The sequence below is a fragment of the Rattus norvegicus genome, chromosome 8 (genome assembly GCF_036323735.1).
Source record: "Rattus norvegicus strain BN/NHsdMcwi chromosome 8, GRCr8, whole genome shotgun sequence".
NCBI lineage: Eukaryota > Metazoa > Chordata > Mammalia > Rodentia > Muridae > Rattus > Rattus norvegicus.
In genome coordinates, this window is record NC_086026.1 from 42,031,873 (window position 1) to 42,052,359 (window position 20,487).

Consider the following 20,487-nt stretch of genomic DNA (forward strand, 5'->3'; position numbering starts at 1 on the left):
AAAAAGGGTAAGCCAAATTTAAAGCTTTTTTGCTTTTGGTTTTCTTTCTTATACCGATTTTCTTTCCAAGGTATTCAGAAAGACCCTGCACCCCAATCAAAGCCAGAAAAGTTCATTCTTTTGAAACTCAGTACCAAATATCGTTATTATTAAAACCTTTTGAAGTTAAATTGGCTGTGGGGTTAAAAACTACTACTATTAACAATTATTGTTAAAGGTTACAATCCCAAGATGCCCAGAGGGTGGTAGGTAATTCTCACAGACTATCATAATCACGCTTTTTCATAATTGTCCCCCCCCCCCCCTTTCTATTTGAACAACTAATGTCCACTGAACTCATAGCTTGGGGAAATGCCCAGCAGATGAGTTGGGAAGACTTCCGGGGCCAAAAGGCAAGATGCTTGCACCAGGCAACATAGCCTTTCCCGATCTTAGAATGTTGTCACCTGTCCCAGTGAAGGCAAAGTGGGTGAGCTGGGGAATCCAAGGAAGCTCCCTAAGAAACTAAAGCTAGGTATTTGTAAAAAGGTAAAGGAACTCGCAACCGCTAGGTCAACACCAGAGCAACAACACAAGGTGGTTTCTCAAAAGGTAGGCGGCCGGGGCGGGGCATAGGCGGGAACCCGGGAACGTGCAGAGGGTGCACCGGCCAGGAATGCCGCCTCTCCGGGGCGAGCGAAGGTGAGGGGAGAGTGAGTGCAGATCTGACTGGAGCCTCGGTGTCTGGCTCAGGCAACTCGCCCTCACCGGGTCGGCAGAACTGGAGGCTTCGGCCGCACTTGCCTGCAGGGGTGTCCGTGTGGAGCGGGCAGACAGGTGGCGCGTAGGCGCCAGCGCTCCGAGAGTCCCCCCTCGGTGCAGTGGTACAGCCCTGCCCGCCGCTGATCTGGCAGGCTGCGCGCGCACCCCGCGGCGGGGCGCGGGCGGGGAGCCCCGGCCTCTGCGGCCCGCCTCCGTCTCCGCCGGTGCCCTCCTCCCTCGGCTCTGGTGCCGGGCGTCCGCGCGCTCCGCGGGGAGGAGCGCGGCCGCGGGGGCGCGCCCCGGGACTCCGCCCCCCAGCTCCCCTCCCGGAGCCCGGGTGCCCGGCTCGCGCGGCTCGGTACGAGACGGGGACCTCGCGCCGCCCCAGCGCCCCCGCCCCGCGTGAGAGGCGCCGCGCCCTCCGGCCGCCCTGCCCGGTGCATGGAGGGGCCCGTTCGGATCGCAGCCGCCGCCGTCGCCGCCGCCGCCGTCGCCAGAGAGCGGGGGGATGACCTGGGGGTGGCTCTCGGAGCCGGCTGCTGTGCAGGAGGTCTCGGGGCTTAGCCAGCCCTGCGGAGAGGTGCGGGGGTCCCTCGGCAGGGTCCCCCAGGGTGGCCCGGGATCGAGAGCTCGGGGGTCGAGCGGCTCGGGAGCGGGAGGTCCTGGGGATGCGGAGGCCAGCTTGCCCGTAGAGCGCTGGGGTCTGGGGTGGAAAGGCAGTTGAGGGATGCCCTGCAGTCGGCTCACCGCCGCTTCCTTGGGCGCGCAGAGCCACCTCGCAGGAGGAGGCGGGGTGAGGTGTCAGTGACACGCTGAGGTCTTCTTCGGAGATCTACCAGGGCAGGTGGGATGCAGCGTAGCGGGGAGCAGGGGCCGCCGGAGCTTTTCCCAAGGGAGCTTACTCTGTCGTCCCTCTCAATCCCCGCAGAGTGCTGGAGAGAGACAGTGATTTATGTGTAGGGAGAAGCAAGAGAAATTTCCTGCACAATGTATCTTTCTCTGCCTTCACAGACTCAGTGACTTCCCAGCCCCAGGGAGTGTATTTTTCCTTCTCTTCTGTAAAGCTTTCTGTGGCTCGCATTATCATTTACTAAATACTTTAAATACATCGCTATTTATTTCCGCCTGCAGCTTCGGACCTTTGTTGCTTTCTCTCCACTTTTAGGAATTTCAGTAATAAATCACCGAGGGGGATAGATAGGCTCCCTTGCCCTTCACTTTATTGTTCTCCCCTAACGCCACCAAATCAGGTGGAAGGCTCTGGGAGAAAGGAACTCTGCAGAATGCCTGCCTTTTCTCAAGGGGACCACAGAAAGTGGCAGGTGTTTTAAGGGCAGGCTGTTCTCCAGTTGGGCTGTTGAATTTAGGGGACCTCATTAACAGAAAGACAGCCTTTGTGTCCTAAATCAGACACCTTTGAAACAGAAGGTTGGACTAAAAGGTAACGTGAGATTTTTGTCTAAGGCCAAAACCAGGAATGCTGAAAGAGGCTGAGTTAATTCAGAGTCCATTCCTCACTGATACTATACCCCTTGGATTCCCAATGGACATTTAGCATAAGTCAAGAAGGTGGGTGGGGGCCGGAGAAGAGGTGCCTTAATTTTAATATAATTCTAGACATTCTGTTACCTTTAAATAACTCTTAGCTTTCCAGTCTATTTTTAGATGAAAAATGTGGGCTACAGATAGTTGAACTTAGGATACGATGAAAGAAAACCTTCAGAAAATTTCAACTTAGTGTTAAACTCGAAAGAATTCTTAGCAACTCAGGCACTGAATACTGCAGTCTCTGTTATGCACATGTTGAAGTAAACTGCCACATACTTTTAGTTATATGAGAAGGATGGAGAAAACCTGTTTCATTTCAGAAAGATATGCCTCGGGTGTGCGTTTGGCGGTGTGTAAAGGAGAAACATTTATATTTCTATAAAACGCACAAATGTACATTGTTTAAGTTTCTTGCAAAGACTCGGATATAGTGTTTGGGAAGTCTTTCTTTGAATGGTTTAATCACCTAGCAAAATCAGTTGCTAGAGGTGCTGTGCTATTGTTTGTGTAGTAACCCACTAGGGATGCTTTGATTGACTGCTGAGGTTCCCATCAGCCTCTACTGTGCAAAGTACTTAAACAGCACAGACTTTTAAGCAGGAAGCACAAAGAACCAGAGGACCTGACATACACTAATCTTAACTTGTGTAGGTTGCTTCCTGCATTTCCCTTACTTCTGGCGGACTTTGCAGGTGGCTTGACTTTTTGTGGAAGGCTTTAACTTCCCTTGGAGATAGGACCCTCCCCTATCCTCAGGGCATATATAGAGCAGTGCCCAGGGATAGAAACCTGTGTCATAGGGCGGTGCTCCACCAGGGTCAGGTAAAATTTAATACTTGGTTCTTTTGCTTTCCTCTGGTTTTCCCACTTTGTGTGTGTACTCTCGTGGTTCTCTAGACAGTCTCTCTCTCTCTCTCTCTCTCTCTCTCTCTCTCTCTCTCTTTCTTTTCAATGGCAGTAGGATTTTTGTTCTCTTGGGATTGTTTCTTTGGTAAACATGTAGATAAAATTTGATGACTGTTCTTAAGTAAAATGCTAGGGAAGTGATTTCAGGACTTAAACAATATCTTTGCGAAATCAAAAATATAGACAATAATGGGTTAGAAAATTTGTTGTTTCAATGTGCGTTAATAGTTAACAGCATGTGATCAGCATCTCCACTATGTAGAATTATAGCTAGGTCAGTACAATTATCTACCAGATTGTCATTCTTTAGCTCAATGACATTAATACTTATTAGAAACTAATTAAAATAGGAATTTGAACTCTAACTGTACTTCTTTGATAGAGTTGCTTTTAATATCTGGCTATTTTATTTGTTTGTTTATGACTGGTGCCTTTTTCAAGAGGTTTTTTTTTTATTCACCTAGATTGAATTAGAAAACGTTACACTGTTTTTATTGACACTTTCATATTGTATCCAAACATTCCACTTGATAAACTTTTGTTGTGTAGGTGGCCTGCTTCCCCTGTGCACAGGAGAGGAGGGCTGTATTTGTTTACTGTTAAAATTAAGGGATGGGGCACAAGAATATACTTAATGTCACTTTCAAATACTGGGTTACATTGAAATGAAAAGCTGTGGGTTTTTTTTTTTTTTATTGTTGTTGTTTTTAAATCCTTCAAGTTTTCTCTCATTGTTTGGGCACTCTCCCTCCATTGTCAGGCTTAAAACATACAGTATCTTTGTCATCTGTCCCTTGAATAATGGTCCTGAGGTGATATTATTAATGTGGCTTTTTAAAATCAAACTAATTATACTGGCCTAAAAGAGCCACATGTGTGTGATTCTAGCTGCCTGGTGCCTTTTGAGAGCCCTGGAGACAAGCTAGTGAATAGAGCTGAAAATTCATGCTGTATTTGATTAAATGGAACAGACTCGCTGCTCCTTACCCCAGCAGGGGCTGTGAGATCTCTTGATCCCCGAAGCGGCTCCTAGACCCTGGGAATTCCATTAGCGAGCACCTGAGGAATTTCTGCCCTGCAGTGCCTTTTTTGTATGTGTGTATGTGTATGTGTGGAGAGGGAGCAGATCTGAGTCGTGAATGGGAGGGGGAGTTGAGGGGGCGGAGAGCAGGCTGCATTAGACGGCTCCATATGTTAGCAGATCTAAAATCAAGGCATGACTTAACAGCTTATCTTGTAAGAGAAAAGCCCAACCCAAAGGCAGCCGGCACTGGGGACTTTATTACAGGCAGGGCTGTGGTGCATTAGCACTGAAGCGAACCCTAGTGTAAGTACAGAGAGGTGCTGCTTTCTGCTCTCCTTCTAAGTACAGGCGTATGCCTATTTGCAGCCTTGGTAAGTGTTTTTGAATGCTCTTTGGATAAATATGTGAACGTGTATTACAGTGTGCTCTTGCCTGGAAGGGCCGGTGTGTATTGTGTAATAACTTAAAATTTGAGAGCAAAGTCAGGCTTTTTATGACAAGTCATTTGCCTGTGCAGAAATGAAGTGCTTGTTTGAATAGGCATATTTTAGTTTATAGCTTTGTTTCCATATGTTCTTGTTCTGTGTCTTTTTATTATAGAGTTTAAATTCATTTTCTCTCTCATTTCTGTTGGCATTTAAAACGATTCTGTTGGCGTCTTAGTATTTTGAGCCATCGCTCTTCCGACTCTCTAGCAGCTCCAAGTAAATGAAAATATAATTTCCAAAACCATTCTGGAACAGATTTGTGGAGAAGCTTTGGTGTATCTCCTTCTGCCTGCCCTGGGTGTACTTTGGAAACAACTTTTTTTGCTGAGTCCTATCCCAGTTCACTTATTGTGTGCCCTTTCCACAGAGGACTGGTTGTAGTTTGTGGGTGGTATCGTTAATTGATTCTCATCTTCTGGGAATGTGAATCACAATGTGAACAGTTTTCAGCTCATTTAGAATGCAGTGGCATGTTTGATGGCTGCCGCGATATATTTTATTGCTAACTAAAATCATGTAGACAGTGCCGTTCTTTTCTTCCCACTCCCATGTATTCCTGTCGCAGGTTCTCACAATACAACATGTTACTCCTTTTCCTCTGACACCCCGGACACGCCTTTTAAGAAGTAGATTAAACCCTGAAGTCAGTTACTGTTTGCCTTCACGGTTTAGTTGCTGTATAATATATTTTGATGGCCAGAGATAATTAAAAAACAGACAAACAAAACACCCTCATAGAACATTTTGTTCTGCTGTATGTGAGGTGGAATCTGAGTAGGCGCTTTCAATTCTTGAATGCCAAGGATGTGCTTTTTAATAGAGAAAAAGAATGTGTAAGCTGGTTACATTATTGAACCTAGGTTACACATTCTACTCCTTTCCTTGACGAAGCTGTGTAGTTGATTTTTATTTTTATGGCACTGTAATAGAAATTGAATTAAGGGGTTGACATGGAACTTGCTTCAGTCTACTCCTCTTATTGTTTATTTGAGCTTAGGCCATGGGCTTGACCTAGCCTTGGATCCTTTATCTGTAAAATGGGGATTAAATGGATAGGATATCTTCCCTCCGTGGGATTAAATGAGTAAGTGAAATGAGTAAAACATTTGGCAGATAGTAAAACTTGTATAAATGTTAGCTGCTGTCATTTTTATTGATTCCTCCTGGGCCTGTTTGTGTGCTTCTTTGGTCTAAAAGTGAATGCTTTCAAGTTCTAAATAAAGAGGAAGTCTTGTAAGTTTGTAACAATGTGTCCCGTGTAATCGCTACAACTTCATCTGTTGATATTTCTTCAATCTCCATTTGAAACTTAGAAAGCAGTTGGAAACAATGAGTGGAGCTTTTTCCAATCTAGGCTAACGTCCACACTAGGGTACACCCCTGAATGCAGCAGGTAGCCAAATGAACTTGAGCACTCACCTGTTCCATCACTAGCGATCCAGTTGCATTCACTTTGCCTAGGAAGGCTCTCCCTCAGCCTTCCTCTCCCGCTGCAGGCTCCAGCTATGCAGATCAGTCTTGCCATAGGATCATTTTGCCTGTTCTTGAACTTGGTGGAGTAGAGTCTTAAAGTGGTGGCATTCCTGAACGAGTCCTTCTGCCTGTGCGATTTACCCATGCTGTTGTGTGCAATTCTTATTCCTGTGTTTCAAGTTGTTACGGTCTTTGTGTGTTTTGAAATTTCTTTTATTGGCACTTGGGGTATATGGTCATTGGCAGGACAAAAAAAAAAAAAAAGAATAACATTTCTTCACATATTATTAGAACCCAGTGGCTATTTTAGAAAAAATAACCATGGCATCCTTTTTTTTTTTTTTTTTTAGATGTAAAACTGAGTTGGAAGTAACTCAGTTATGTTTGTTTCCAGTTCCATATACCAAGTCCTTTCATAATACATTTTCTGTCTCTGTCTCTCTCTCTTTTGGAGGTAAAGGAAGGGCTTCAAGATAGAGAGAAGGGAGTGTATGAGATAGCTTATGATTTTCATGTTTGGAATGAAGTTTACTGATCAATACTTAGAATTTGGTAGGAATAACGACCAGCTCAACTATAGTGTCCTCTCGTTGAGTTGGAAACGTAACTGCAGACTGTTTATACACACATATACACGGCTTTGTGTGCAGATACTGCTCTTTGATTTAAGAGAAAGTCTATCAGAAATTGAGGGGAGTAGAGCAAAGAAGCTCTGGTCCAGGGAGACATTGAAGAACAAGGCCACACAGTTCTGTTGTGGAGAACAGTTTTACCCAGTCTGAACAATCACTGTACATCGAGACTCTCTGTTTATGTGCGTTGAAATTCCTTAATATGGGGAGTGAAATTTATCTCACAAGGAGTAAAACAAAAAGTAGAGTGATAGTGATGGGTATAAAGTTTTTCTGTTTTGTCCTTCTGGGTTTTTTTTTGTTTGTTTGTTTTGTTTTTGTTTTGTTTTGTTTTCCAAAATTTGTTGGGGACTGTAGTTGATATGAATAGTTTGTACTATGTTATTAGAAATGTTGATCGAGGGTTTTCTGGATGGTTTGCTTGGACATTTGCCAACCTTTCCCCCTCAGGAGACATTGTATTTTTCAGCATTAGTAAGTTTATTAAATCTTTCTATTCATAGCTCCTTGACACAGGTCATTTTTCACGGACAGTCATGGGTAGAAAAGGATCCCCCTGACTCCCAAGGAGCCCATTATGGCCAGGGTGTCATTAGATCTGGGGACAGCTGTAGTGGCCATGTGTGACTCATTTATTTAAAATTATGTTTTAGAGTCATTTTATGTTTTTGGAATATAAATGTTTTGCTTGGATGTATGTATGTATGTGCCCTTGGAGGAGGTCGTAGATCTACTGAACTATAGTTATCAATGGTGCCTGTGAACTACCATGTGAGTGCTGGGAACACACGCAGGTCCTCTACAGAAGCTACAAGTGCCGTCTCTCCAGCTATAGCTGTCTGAGCTGTCTCTCCAGCCTACATCTTTTCTTGTAGGGGCAATTATAGGTGTAGATCCATGTGCAGCATGCTGTTTGAAAGGCTGTGGGTCCTTCTGGACTGTTCTAATTGTATAAAACGTCTTTTTTTGTGAGTGAGAGACTGGATCAGTGACCTCTTAGAGCCTTTGTGCCAAGGTTCCATGAAATAGGTTTTCATGGTATAGCTGGGCCAGATACTTGTCATACTATGATTGCAAAGGGGGAAATGTATCCTGTTCCCAAATCAATACATTTCCCCAAACTAACCCTGGCATAAAATTGAGACTGCTTCTACTTGGCCTGCTTTTTGCATTTCAAGTGAGATTCTTAAAGTATTAGTAACTAGTATGTCAGTTATTCTTCCTGGCTTTAAAATAATATCGCAATGATTTAATTTACAGTAATCTAAAAGAAATATTGTAAGGGAACATAGGGAACCACAGGGGTCTCTGGTACACCTGTAAGTCAGCCTCAGCAGTGTACTGAAATACAGTCTTTAAAAACAAAATGAAGGAGCTGGAGGGATGGCTCAGTGGTTAAGAGCACTGACTGCTCTTCCAGAGGTCCTGAGTTCAAATCCCAGCAACCACATGGTGGCTCACAACTATCTGTAATGGGATCTGATGCCCTCTTCTGGTGTGTCTGAAGACAGCAATGGTGTATACATACACATAAAATAAATAAATCTTAAAAAAAAATAAACAAATGAACAAAAATGGAGATAAAATGGGGTTTTCTAATGCTTGGAGTTATCAGTATCAAAACTGATGGTACTTGGCAGATACAGAATATCTGTATTTCGGTCAGTCTACTTGTTACGTATTTGCTCCTACAAATTAGACGTAAAGAGTATCAAATACTCCTCTTGTTTTTCTAGCATCCAAAGTTCTCTAAACTTTAATTTCAAGGGAAAGAAAGGGGAAGAGGCCAGAGGTCAGGCCCAGTGATGTAACAGCAACAAAACTATGTGGGCTTGGCTGGGGTCACACACAGTTACTCTTCACTGGGTGTAACTCCTTCTACAAAATGGCATTTTATGTTATTAATTGGTCTTTAGAAGAGTTGGCAGTTCTGTGTGATCTTGAATCATCGAAGTAATATTTTTTCTTTTATAAAACAGGAAAGTGTATTCAGTTTTTACTCTTAAATTTAATTGATGATGATGGTGGTGGTGGTGGTGGTGGTGATGATGATGAAGAAAATGGTGATTGCATGTGAGTATCTGTGAATTCTGGGATGGAACCTTAGTCTCCAGGTTTGCTCTGCCATCATTTTGATCTGCTAAGCCAACTCCAGCCCAAAGACAGTTCTATATTTATTGTGTGCACATAGCTACCCTCCCTCCCTCCTCTCCACTCATGCTCTTTTCTCTGTGGGTATGCCTTATCTCTCCAGCTCCATTCCCAAAATCAGGAGGGGGAATAAAAATATAAGGGGACCCCCCCAATAAAACCCCCAAAGAAATAAACTTCACGACCCTTTCCTAAACAGTTACTAGCCTATCACCATGTTCCTGTCTTCAAACAGTCTATCGTTTGCTTATGATGTTCCTCAACCCTACGTTTGACCACGTTCCAGCTCCCAGTTTTGTGTCTGTGACTATGCCAGGCTTCAGGATCTCTTTCCCCTCCCTTTTCTGAGCCAGGGTCTCTCATGTCCTAGGCTGGCTTCAAACTCACAGACTTCTGATTTCCCTACCTCCACCTCCCAAGTGATAGAATTGCAGGTATGTGCTATTATGCTGGGCTTATGGGGTTTGTATGACTACTAGGCAAGCACCCTGCCAGCTGAGCTAACTTCCTTAGCTTGGCGACTATCTTAACACCCTGTAATTGTGTACAGTGCTGTCAAACTTGCCCTGTAAGGACAATAGAGTTTTCCCCCACCATTACCTGTTCTCACCCTACTGACTGTGCCCTGAAAACCCCGATGCACATTTGAATTCTTGGGCAAATTCTAGTTCGAAGGTTTGCTTGGACCCTGAGGAAGCTAACCTTATCTGTGGGTTAATTCATTAATAGAATGGGTTCTTACAGAGAGGGCTAGGAGGAGGCAGGGCCTTGCTGGAGGAAAGTAGGTCACTGGGACATGCCCTTGAAGAATGTAGTTCTTGGGCTCTACTTTTACCTCTCCTCTGCTTCCTAGCTGCTTTGAGATCACAGACTCCTGTGCCATAGGCATCGACTGCTGAGTTCTGCTTCACATCAGGCCTGTGGAAGTGAAGCTGGTCACCATGGACCAAAACCTCTGAACCATGCACCAGAAGTGAGTCTCACTTGTGTTCTGAGGTGTTTTGTTTCAGCGATGGGGAGCACCGTGTTGAGGAGTTAGGGGTACTAGGCTCTTTCCTCTAGATCCTTGAGTAATCTCCACACAGAGTTCTTATAAAAACCAAGTGAAATCATGGGAAGATCACATAGCTCCCATTCACGAAGATCGAAGAGAGTTTCGGAAAATAACAAAATATAGGTGAGTGTCAGGAACAACTGCTGGGACTCCCATTTAGGTCAGTTATTTTGAACAGTTTAACAATTTTGTGTATTTAAAAACATGCTTCGTTCTGTGTAACATCAGTGCCTGGGAGCTGAGGTCATGTTTTGCTTGCTTGTGTGTTAACTGGTTATTATTCCAGGGGTTCCCTTCAGTATGTAAATAGCAAAACCGACATCCCAGCTTCTGTCTATTTGCCAGGGCAATTTCTGACACTTACTAGGCTTTTGTGGTGTCAGAGCAGCAGTAATTAGTGTTCTCTGCTTCATAATAACTTGGTATCTGTTCAGTGAGTAATTGTACACATCGCCTGACTGGAGGTAAAATTGGCAAGGGAAACGGGTGTTTAATGGGTAAAATACTACTTTTATCAGGCCATGAGGTTACTCTAGTGACATCAGAACTTGGCAGCCCCTTTTCAGTCCAATAAAGAGAAAAGGCACCACGATAGGGGAAAGACATTTCCCCCTGCCCATTTCTTTTGGCTTTCTCTTCCTGATTTTGGCCTCAGGGAGTGTGTATAACAAAATAACAACACGGTGAGTCACAGGCGGAAGGACTAGGGAGTGAAGGAAGACTGTTTTAGCTGGAACAGAAGGACTTATCAGTCAGTACCCATGTTCCTGTCATGATGGAGACATGGAGGGTGGGAGAGGAGCCCCAGGAACCCACACTCATAAAAGGGGTTCCGGAAGACTCATGGCTCGACATGTAGCTGGCAACTTGACAGCACTCGGCGCATGGGGCAGGGCGTGGGGAAGGGAAGTCTGGGCACAGGGATGGAGACGATTTCCAGTTGTTGGTGTCCTACCATCTGAACATTAACTCCAGTTGACCTCGGGGCCAGAAAACCCCAAGAAGAAATGTTTAGGTTCTTAATACATTTAAAAACTGGAGTGGTATCCCACCGAAGACCCACTACTGTGCTGGGGCCATGACTTCCTTCATAGTTATATGATACTGTGCAATTGCCATTTTGCTATTACTACAGTATTTGGCATGAGTGTGTGTGCGTGTGCGCATGTGCGTGCATGCAGGTCTGCAGGAGCTGCGTCAGGCATGCATTAAGGCAGAGGACAGATGGCATCTCTTTCTACCTTGTGGGATGTAGGACTGAACTCAGGTCTTCGTGCCTGTATACAAACGCCTCTACCGGCCGAACCATTGGTCAGTTATTTTCGGGACAGGATTCTGTTGTAACCAGGCTGGCCTTTGACTTGTGGCAGTCCCCCCACCTTCTCCTGAGTGGTGGGGTTCCTAGGAGCTCTAAGATTCCATTTTAAAAGAAACGTTCTAGCCTCTTCTAAAGCCTCAGATGCCCATGAAGAAGGAGATGCACACTGTTTTGTACTGAGAAGCACACATTTTTGCTGAGATGGCGCAGGTAGTCTTCCTAACTTGGTTCTACATATGTGCATCTCCAGAACATACTTTCAAGCTGTATTCTGATGGGATTTGCTCTGATTTCTAAATTGGCTTACAGTTATTGAAAAATAGCACAATTTAAAGGACAACACAAGCCCCTTTTGATTCTATAACAGAAACACAACATCCATTTTTCTCCCCAGTCCCGATTCTAAGCTCTAGTTACCATATTTTAAATTATTTCGTATTTTAGTTGGATTTTTCCCTGAAAATAAGTTTTATTAATCTTACTCTGACTGTCATTATCTATAGGTCTTTCATATAAATTTCATCATATATTTGAGTTAAATTCTTTTTTTTTTTTTCTGAATTTCCTGGCTAGCTGAAGTTAATTTTGAGTCATTGTAACCCTGGTTGTCAGCCATGCTCTCCTATTAAAGCTAGCAAACACAGTTGTCATGATTTGTTATTTCTTTTGTGTTTGAGGATGTATTTTAAAAAGAACCATTGTCATAGTGGTTAGGTCTTAGAATAATTTTACATTTGTTGCTATGACAACGGCCACAGTGGGGTTTTAAATTATACAATGCAGCTTGCAGAGGTTTGCTATCAGGCTTTTGTGGCATCACATAAATTTTAGCTCAGGGATTTGACCGTGCGCATATTACTAATGTTAATAGGAATATTTTAGTTAACTCCCAAAGTCGGCTTCCTAAATGTGAACTTTCTTTCCCCACCCTTGGAAATGATCATAAAAATTATTTAAAGGAGCCTCTGAGTGCTTTACTCAGTTTGAGATTTCTCTTCTCAGTATAGTAGATTACTAGGGGAAAGATAAAGAAGTGGCTAACCCCACAGGCAGAAACTATGGCATTTAGTTAAATTCTTGATTTCTTAGCTAGCTGCGCGCATGCGTGCTCACGAACACACGCAGAGTTAGGAGAGCATGCTTCATCAGTTGGAAGCCTAGATGTTAGCAGGAGGCATGGGCCCAAAACAGGAAGGTCCCACATGCTAAATTCTATAGTTCTTCTGGAACCCAGAGTGAGGAACTATTCTGAGCAGTTCTCGTAACAAATACGGTTCCTTTTTTTCTCTTCATGTTGAAATGTGAGGGTTTCAGTGCGGGCGTGGGGGGTGCTTTGACATTTAGTAGGCAAGCAAGGTCTCCCCATTTGCTTAGAAAAGTTCTTTCTAATTCACTGAGAACTACTAGTGTCCTTTGTGTCTTAATTGCCCTAGAGTGAATGCTGCCTGTGCACTTGAGGAATCTGACAATAAATAATAGGGAGAGAAAGGAGTGAAGTGTTGCTCTCACAGAGCACGGCTCTTGTCTGTTGGGGTACCCTGCAGACTTCCAAGAATGGTGCCTCTAGGAGATTGGGAAGGAGAGGTACTGACCTAGTCTGGTCATTGCATGCGCAGACAGGCCCAGGAGGAGTCACAGACACCCTGTCCTTAACCTCCCCTTGAGCAATTCCAAACTGTTGTATTGTGGTCCTTTTTATTTCTTATATAGCATACATTTCTCCTTCCCCATGTTTCTGATGCTGATATCACTTCTTAAATAACCTCAACAGAGCCCTGCTTTACACAGCATTTCACAGCTGTCTTTTCTGCCTCTCTGCTTATCAGAAACATGAGATAATACCTTTTTTGTGAGCAAGGAAATCATGAAGGCCATCCACGAGCACTGGTGTCAGGTACAAGAATTGCGATCCAGCTCGAAGTCAGGTAGCCTTTTAAGCCCTCCCTGTTGCGCGCTGGAAAAGTGTTATTTGAAATTTCTACCTTTCTTTTAAAGATTTATTTTTAGGTCAGTTTGTATGACCTCAGTAGATGAAAAATTTTAAATTCTAAGTTTTCCTTGTACCTTTGATAATTCTAAACCTCAATTTCTACATTCTAGAGTCACTGAAGTGAGTTTTGCTTCTTGTATTTTATGTTCCTGCCCGGATCCTGGCTTTCGAACCTTTTTCTTTGGAGCAGGGAAAATACTTGGATGCTCAGACATTCTTTCACAATATCATTTTGACTGAATGTGAAACTCGAAAGGCTTTCCCAGTTGTAGTAAAAGCAAAAGAAAAGGGGACATTTTAGAAATTCCTTTTTTTCCCCCTTTATTATTTGGTTGTGGCACAAACACAGTCTCTAGAGAGCTATGTTCTGCCTTTGATCTTACCGATCATCCTCTGGTATTCTTTATATCTAAAATGTGACTGGTGATATTGGGGCTGGGGATATTGCTTTTCATCTCTTGGTTATTCGAGGTTGGGGTTTCAAGCCTGGTGTGCTCTGAGTGTTTTAGTGTCGCCTTGGACAGTTGTTAACAATTTCTGTTTCATAATGCTGGCTAAGACAGAAGTCAGCGTCGAAGCATTTCGCCGTGTCTAATTTGTGTTATTTTGGTGTAGATCCTCAAAATACTCATTAGCTGCTTAGTGACGTGGTTTAAAATGATTGAGAGGAAAGGGACAAGTAGAGACCCTTAGGGCTCAGCATTGCTCCTCCTCCTCGGCAGAGAAGCCTGAGTTGTAATCACTGCCCAGTGCAGCTCCCAGAGCGAGGTGTGAGGCTGTTTATTTTCACTCCAGAGATGTATATACTGCAGAAGGAAAACTCTGGCCTGGCTTAACCTAAGCAAGTCATTACTTATCTACGATCTGGCAGGCAATTTGATTAAGGCTGACAGAGCTCATATAATATCAGAACCAGACCCTCCCGGTGATTGATGATGCTGCTCTGTAAGGTTTTTTTTTTTTTTTTTTTTTTTGTTGTTGTTTTTTTTTTTTTAATTTAAAAAGGAAAAAAACTGAACAAGGATGAATACTAATTCTGATTCATATTTGGCAAGTATAGACTGCCTGATATAATTTTATCTATACTAACATGCCTAAGTATGACATATGTTAGGTGACAGTTAAGTGGTTTTAAGAGTGTCTTAGTTTTCAGTCTGCAGGTAACTTGGCTGTGTACTGTTTCTGGGGCTGGAGATTGGCCTGGAGCCTTGTGTGTTGCTCTTTGTGTATCCCCAGCCCTTTCTTTACCTGAGGTCCTGCTTCCTAGCATGGCGTCTTTAACATGGCTTGCTTTGATATTATATATTCCTTAGCATAATGGGATTAACTTAGAAAAGAAAAAAAACCCTAATAAATCCATTTGGAAATGTTTGTCTTTAAGGCATTTTCAACTCCTTGTTTTCTGATTATAAGAAACCGGTTTGACCTTTGTAATAGCACATCTGGGCCATGGAGTGTAGCTACTGGCCTCTGCACTGGTGTACAGGTTCTGTGTCTCATCCCTATTGACATGGTGTGACTAGAATATGCCAGAAGTTCTACCTGCATTTTTTCTGTGCAGAGCGTTGGGTCTGGGTACACTCCCATTCCCCAACCCCCACAACACACAGAAATTCAGGCGTGCACACTTGCAGGGCAACATTGTAATTTTTGCAGTGGTATTAAGTTTGGACTCTGGAGAAAACATTGTACCACCATTCTACCAATGCACAGGTTTTAAGATACCTGTTTGGGGCCTATAAAAGAGAGGATAAAGCTTGCCTCTATTGCATTTACAGAGTTCGTGTAGGGATGTCGTCTTGTGGCTTTGGAGTTGGGTAGCATTTACAAGATTATTTTAGCTTTTATAGTCTTGGGAATGTACATCTTGTTTTTTTAAAAATAAAATTCTCGCTTCATCTCCTAATATCGTTCTCAACCTGAAGTTGTGAAGTTGTGTGTGGTAGCTCCACCCCCTCCATCCGTAACCCACAGTTACCTCTGGGAAGGCGCCATAAAAACCCACCGAGAGCTACTGACCGAAACAGTTGCATCTTTTCTCTTTTAGCTCTGATCTAAGTATTTTAAACCCTAATTTCATGCCCACTCATGAAGATGAAGTTTATTTATGTAAATAAATCAACAAAGTGGTGCTGCCTCCATCGGCAGAAAAACAACCAAGTCCTCACTTTCAAGTCAAGTTGGGGTTGTAGAAGACCGTTTCAGAAACGTGCTTGGTTTTTCTTAGATATTTGCCCCATTAGAGACTGAACAGCAGATGTTGGTAAATAAATCGACCCAGTCACATATTCTAGTCACGCCGTGTCGGTAGGAGTGAGACATTTACTGTTTTTGGAATTTTATGTGAGTTCCTGTTCCCTTGGGTACTAGTGCCACCACGGAGCTCTTGCTGCTTCCTGACTGTGGCTTAGTTCATCTTGGAAGCCTGGCCGTTGGCGTGTGCTACAACCCTGCTTTTCACCCTGTACTGATGATCCCTGTCATAAACATCTACAGAAAGATAATCATATGTGCACCAAGTGTCTTTAACTACAAGGCCTTACGAGCGATCCTAATGTTGAGGTTTCCGTGTATCCATGGCTGTTTCTGAGCCTCCTGGCCCTGTTCTGTAGACTTAGTGATTGAGGTGCTCCATTGTTGAGTCTCTGGCCTCTGGGTTTTCTTCAGTGCCTTATTATGTGCTTTGCTAATCAATCCTCTTGGCACCTGTCTTAAATTATATGTAATGAGAATGTTGGCTGTGGGTATTTAGAGATTGATATAAAATAGATGGTGAACACTGGTATAAAAATAAGCAATGAAGAAAATATAGATCCTTATTAGAAGACACAAATCAGTGGCGAGGTCCAGATTCTCTAAGCAGCTAGCTCTCTGACAACATGCGGCCATTTTTACCTTCTTGTTGGCTTAGCAGAAGTGTTTTTAAGGGACGGGAAATTGGTAGTTTGTCAAGTCATTATGTCCCATACTGGATGCTTATTCATTTATCAAGTGTTTGAAGACTTACTTTGTGACAGTTTCTTCCCTGAGTTGGACTTTACAGTAGTGAGAAAAACAGATAAATTCCTCTAGCATTGAGCCGACAGAGGGGTTAAATGGACCCACTAGAAAATGGTTTTTAAAAGCTCTTTATTTTTAGAGCCGCTTCATGCACAGGTGAGTGGAAGGGATAAGGATTTTTGACATACTCTCATCCCCAAATAATCTAGCCTAGGTCCTTCCTTCCTCTTGCAGTGTGGTGGGTCAAGTAAAGTGAGGGCCATATGTCCCCTTCCAGACTTCAGTTCAGCTACAATTTTTATACGTGGGAAGTCAGGTGAAAATAAATGTCAAGGACATTGTTGAGAAAGGAAAGTTGAGAAACTGGAAATCTCAGATCAGTGTGTAGGGAGATTGAGTGGGTAGTGGGGGCTTATTTAAGTTGAATGTAGGGTTGGGTGTGGTTGATGTCCTGCCTTTGAACCTTCCCTGGAAGATGCTGGGAAAGATAAGCATGAAGGTGATATGGCCGGTTCTTTATGAGTGGTAGAGACTGTTCTTCTGAGGAAAGCGGTTGGTGCCAACACGAGGGTGAAGGCCTGTGTGTGTAGGGGAAATCGGGCATCCTGTTTCATAAAGAGTGGCATTGAGCTGTTAAATTTATAGTGATTTAAGGCATGGAAAACGTAAGTCTTTAGCTGGTTCTTAGCATTGATCTTGAAGCCAGCTTGGTTTTTAGCAATAATTTTATACCGACCTGGAATAAAAATGAGAAACAAAACGAATAGCCAAGACATAAAGTGATTGCTTCTGAAGCTACATTCATTGTGCATTCACTTCCTGTTTGTTTTTTATTTGGTCTTGTTTGAATGATACAATCATAACAAAAAACGGTTCTTAGTTAAGAAAATTAATATTCTTGCTTGGCAGATTTTGTCATTCATACACAGGAGGTTTAAATGTCTCTCCCCTTCCCCTCTCCCCTCAGCATCCTCTCCAGGGTTGTGGATTGAACCCATGGCCACGTTTACTTTAGGCAGCTGTCCCGAGACTGACTGAGCCACTATCTCAGCATCTGGGCATCTCCTTTTTCTCGTGGCAGGCGTGGCAGGCGTCGGCTGTAGTGTAAATTCAGCAAGTCATCAGCACATTTGCTGGTGCTTGCATGTGGCTTCTTTGCTGTTCTGCAGGCTATGTGTTTGTCTGCAGACGCCTGTCAAGTCAGTGCTATGCCTTTGTGTCACCTTTGGTTCTGCTCCAGAACCAGATTTAAGTTGCTCCTTTACTCTCCTCCAGCAGAAACTGGGATCCCTCCACTAGTTCTAACAACATGCTGGTTGTTCAGTATCCTGAGGTTAAGAGGCGAGCCCCTAAAAAGCTTCTCTCTGTAAAATAGTTGCTTTTCAGATGTTTTATTAGTACTGCTGCTGGTTATTTTAATTAGCAGTATGTTTTATTTGCACCCCTAGGTCATTTGAGCCAAGATTGTAATTCAGATAAACAAAACAATATCTGATGTTCTGGAACACCCACACCTGCCACCTGGGCTTTGCCCCTGAGCTGCTTGTGTTGGCAGGGGAGCCAGCACAGAGAGAGGAGGCAGTTATGTGGGGTGATGCGATGCCTCAGATGTTGGTTCCTGCAGTGCCTGATACCTAAGTACCTTTCTCCCCCACCCTTAAGGCTACCTTCTGCCACCTTTTGAAAACTACTATCATTTGTTTTTCTTTCTTTTATGATCATGTATTGGTTGTATTGGCTGCATATATTAATGTGGTGCTGGATGGTATTTCTCTGCAGGCATGTGGCATGCATGAATTAAGCCCAGCCTGCTTTCTCCCACCTGAGTAGTTTTCAAATGGGTACTATTCTTTTACTCAGTGATTTTCTTTTTAAAAGTGACTCCTAAGTCACGAGAAGAACTTTGTTCTCACTACACACACATTTCTGACAGGGCTTGCAGAATTCCATGGATGCCTCACTGATGGTTTAACTTCGAAGTGGTGGGTTCCACTTACAAGAACAGGGGTTTGGCAAGCAAACGTCTACAAGGTTTTTGTTTTTGAGTATAAAGTAAAGGGCTTCCCTTCATTTAAACTCTAACAATGAAACTATGAACTTCATGTCTCAGGCCTTAAAAATAGTTATTATTTGTTTCATGAGTACATACAAACTCTCTGTCTTGTTCATGGAAGTGCTGCATTTGAGTTTAGGGCTAAGGTTTTCCTGTCTCTGGCTTGCTCTCCCCTTTCTCCTATTCAGCACAGATTTGAAGTTTGCAAAGGGTGAGGCAAGATACATTGTGACAGGTGAGAGCTGCACTTCAGACTTCCCTGTTCTCTTTCCTGTAGGTAGAGAAGTTACAAGATGTTTGCTATAGAAGTCTGAGGCTGGAGAAATTATGGAGGTTTTTTTTTTTTTATTTTTCCTTGCAGAGAGAACTCCTGTCCTATTAAGTTAGGGAATGACTAAATAAATTTAGGTAGTGATGTGTGTATATGGGTGTGCGTGCTGTGGTGTGGCTGTGGAGGTCTGAGGACAACTGCGTGGATGGCTACCTTCTTCCACCTTTACCAGGTTCCAGGACTTGAACTCAGTGGCCTGACTGGCTGTGTAGCAACTGCCTTCATTCACTAAGCCATGGTACTGTTCCCTGCCTGGACATGCTTTGTTCTTTTATTTAAAAATGTTTTACTACATTTATTTAATTACACAGAGAGAGAGAGAGAGAGACAGAGAGAGAGAGAGAGAGAGAGAGAGAGAGAGAGAGAGACAGAAAGAGAGACACAGAGAGAGACACAGAGAGAGACACAGAGAGACAGACAGAGACATGCACACAGAGACACAGACCTTTCAGGTCTGTTCTCTCCTTTCATTATGTAGAATGTGGGACCTAGGATCAAATTCAGGTTGTCTGGCTTGGCGGCAGGTACGTACCCTTTCCCCTCTGAACCATCTTGCCCAGTCCCTGTGTGCACATAATTAGCACACTACTAGCTTAGTCTATCAACCAATAATTTTGTTTTAAAATATTTACGAATGAAATTGTCCCTTTGATTTTGTTTTAATAATAAAAGCCTTTGAAATTCCCCTGATTACATAAAAGTGTTAATGTGAGATGTGTAGCATTTTAGGAAATGGGGTCCTTATTACCTATATCAGTATGTTGCCCCATTCTTTAGCCATCCTTTACTTCTGAAGTTCTTCGACTATAGACACTTGATGTGGTTTAAATATGTGCCCAGAGTAGCACAGAACAGCGGGCTCTCTAATGGGTGGTTAGATGGTGTGAAAGCTCTGCCCCCATGAGTGCACTATTGCCACCCAAGGTCTGAGTTATCCTTGCTTCTGTTGCTCCCTTGTTTTTCTTGCCTTTTGTCATGCAAGGCTACATCACAAAGAGCCCACCAGATACCACACCGATCTCTTGTCTTTTCTAGCCTTCATCTCTGTGAGAACCCAATTATTTTGTTATAACAACAGAAACAACCTCTTGTTGTAAAAATTATTGAAAGAGAATTTAAAACATTTAAATGGATTGTGTGTGTGTGTTTGTGTGTGTGTGTGTGTGTGTGTGTGTGTGTGTACATGATATATTCACACTGGGCCACACATGTCACAATCTGCAAGTGGAGGTCAGAGAACAACTCTATGGAGTCTGTTCTCTCTTTGGACCTTTATTTGTGTTCCAGGGATTGATCAAACTTAAGTTGTCATGTTTGTGCTTGCCTTTATGGACGGAACCATCTCTCTCACTCTGACCCTCTTTGTGGTTGTGGTTTTTAGTCTACAAATTACAACCCCACTCAAACTTGTCTTTAAAGTAATGCTTTACATCAAGAGATATTGGAAGAGTTAAATTATCAATCCAATGTACAGCTTTCTTGCTATCCCCACCCCCAAAGAAAAGGAAAAGAAAAAACTTTGTAAGCTAAAAAATTCACTCCAAAAACCCCAAAAACAAACAAACAAACAAACAAACAAAAAACCAAACCCCTTCGTGTTGTACTTGAAAGTCAACCATGGCAAGAAGTGTCAGAACCCACAGGACTTTCCGTGTATAGTGACATGTGAAGGAATGTTCTACAGAGTAAGGCAGCCTGACTCAGCACTGCTGTGAGATATCAGTAGTGGATGCTAATTCTAACATTTCATTTACTCTCATATTGTCGTTTCTGCTCCA

At 43.2% G+C, this 20,487-nt stretch overlaps 2 protein-coding genes across 7 annotated transcripts in view; one reads left to right on the forward strand and one right to left on the reverse strand.

Moving 5' to 3' along the window:
* Window positions 1-547: 547 nt before the first annotated feature.
* Window positions 548-6,135, reverse strand: Cdonl1 (cell adhesion associated, oncogene regulated like 1). Its single transcript, XM_017596183.1, has 2 exons — window positions 6,127-6,135; window positions 548-1,573 (listed from the first exon to the last, which is right to left on the reverse strand). The coding sequence occupies exons 1-2, from the start codon at window positions 6,133-6,135 to the stop codon at window positions 548-550; spliced, it is 1,035 nt and encodes a 344-aa protein (XP_017451672.1).
* Window positions 1,049-20,487, forward strand: part of Cdon (cell adhesion associated, oncogene regulated) — an 86,531-nt gene continuing 67,092 nt past the window's right edge. The window contains exons 1-2 of one of the 6 annotated variants that reach the window (XM_063266036.1): window positions 1,344-9,397; window positions 9,817-9,936. The gene's annotated coding sequence lies outside the window, so the exon portion shown is untranslated. Of the gene's footprint in view, window positions 1,322-1,343; window positions 9,937-20,487 lie in introns of those variants that run through there. The other 5 variants (XM_006242791.5, XR_005487905.2, XM_006242793.5 and 2 more) reach the window with 5 other exon arrangements.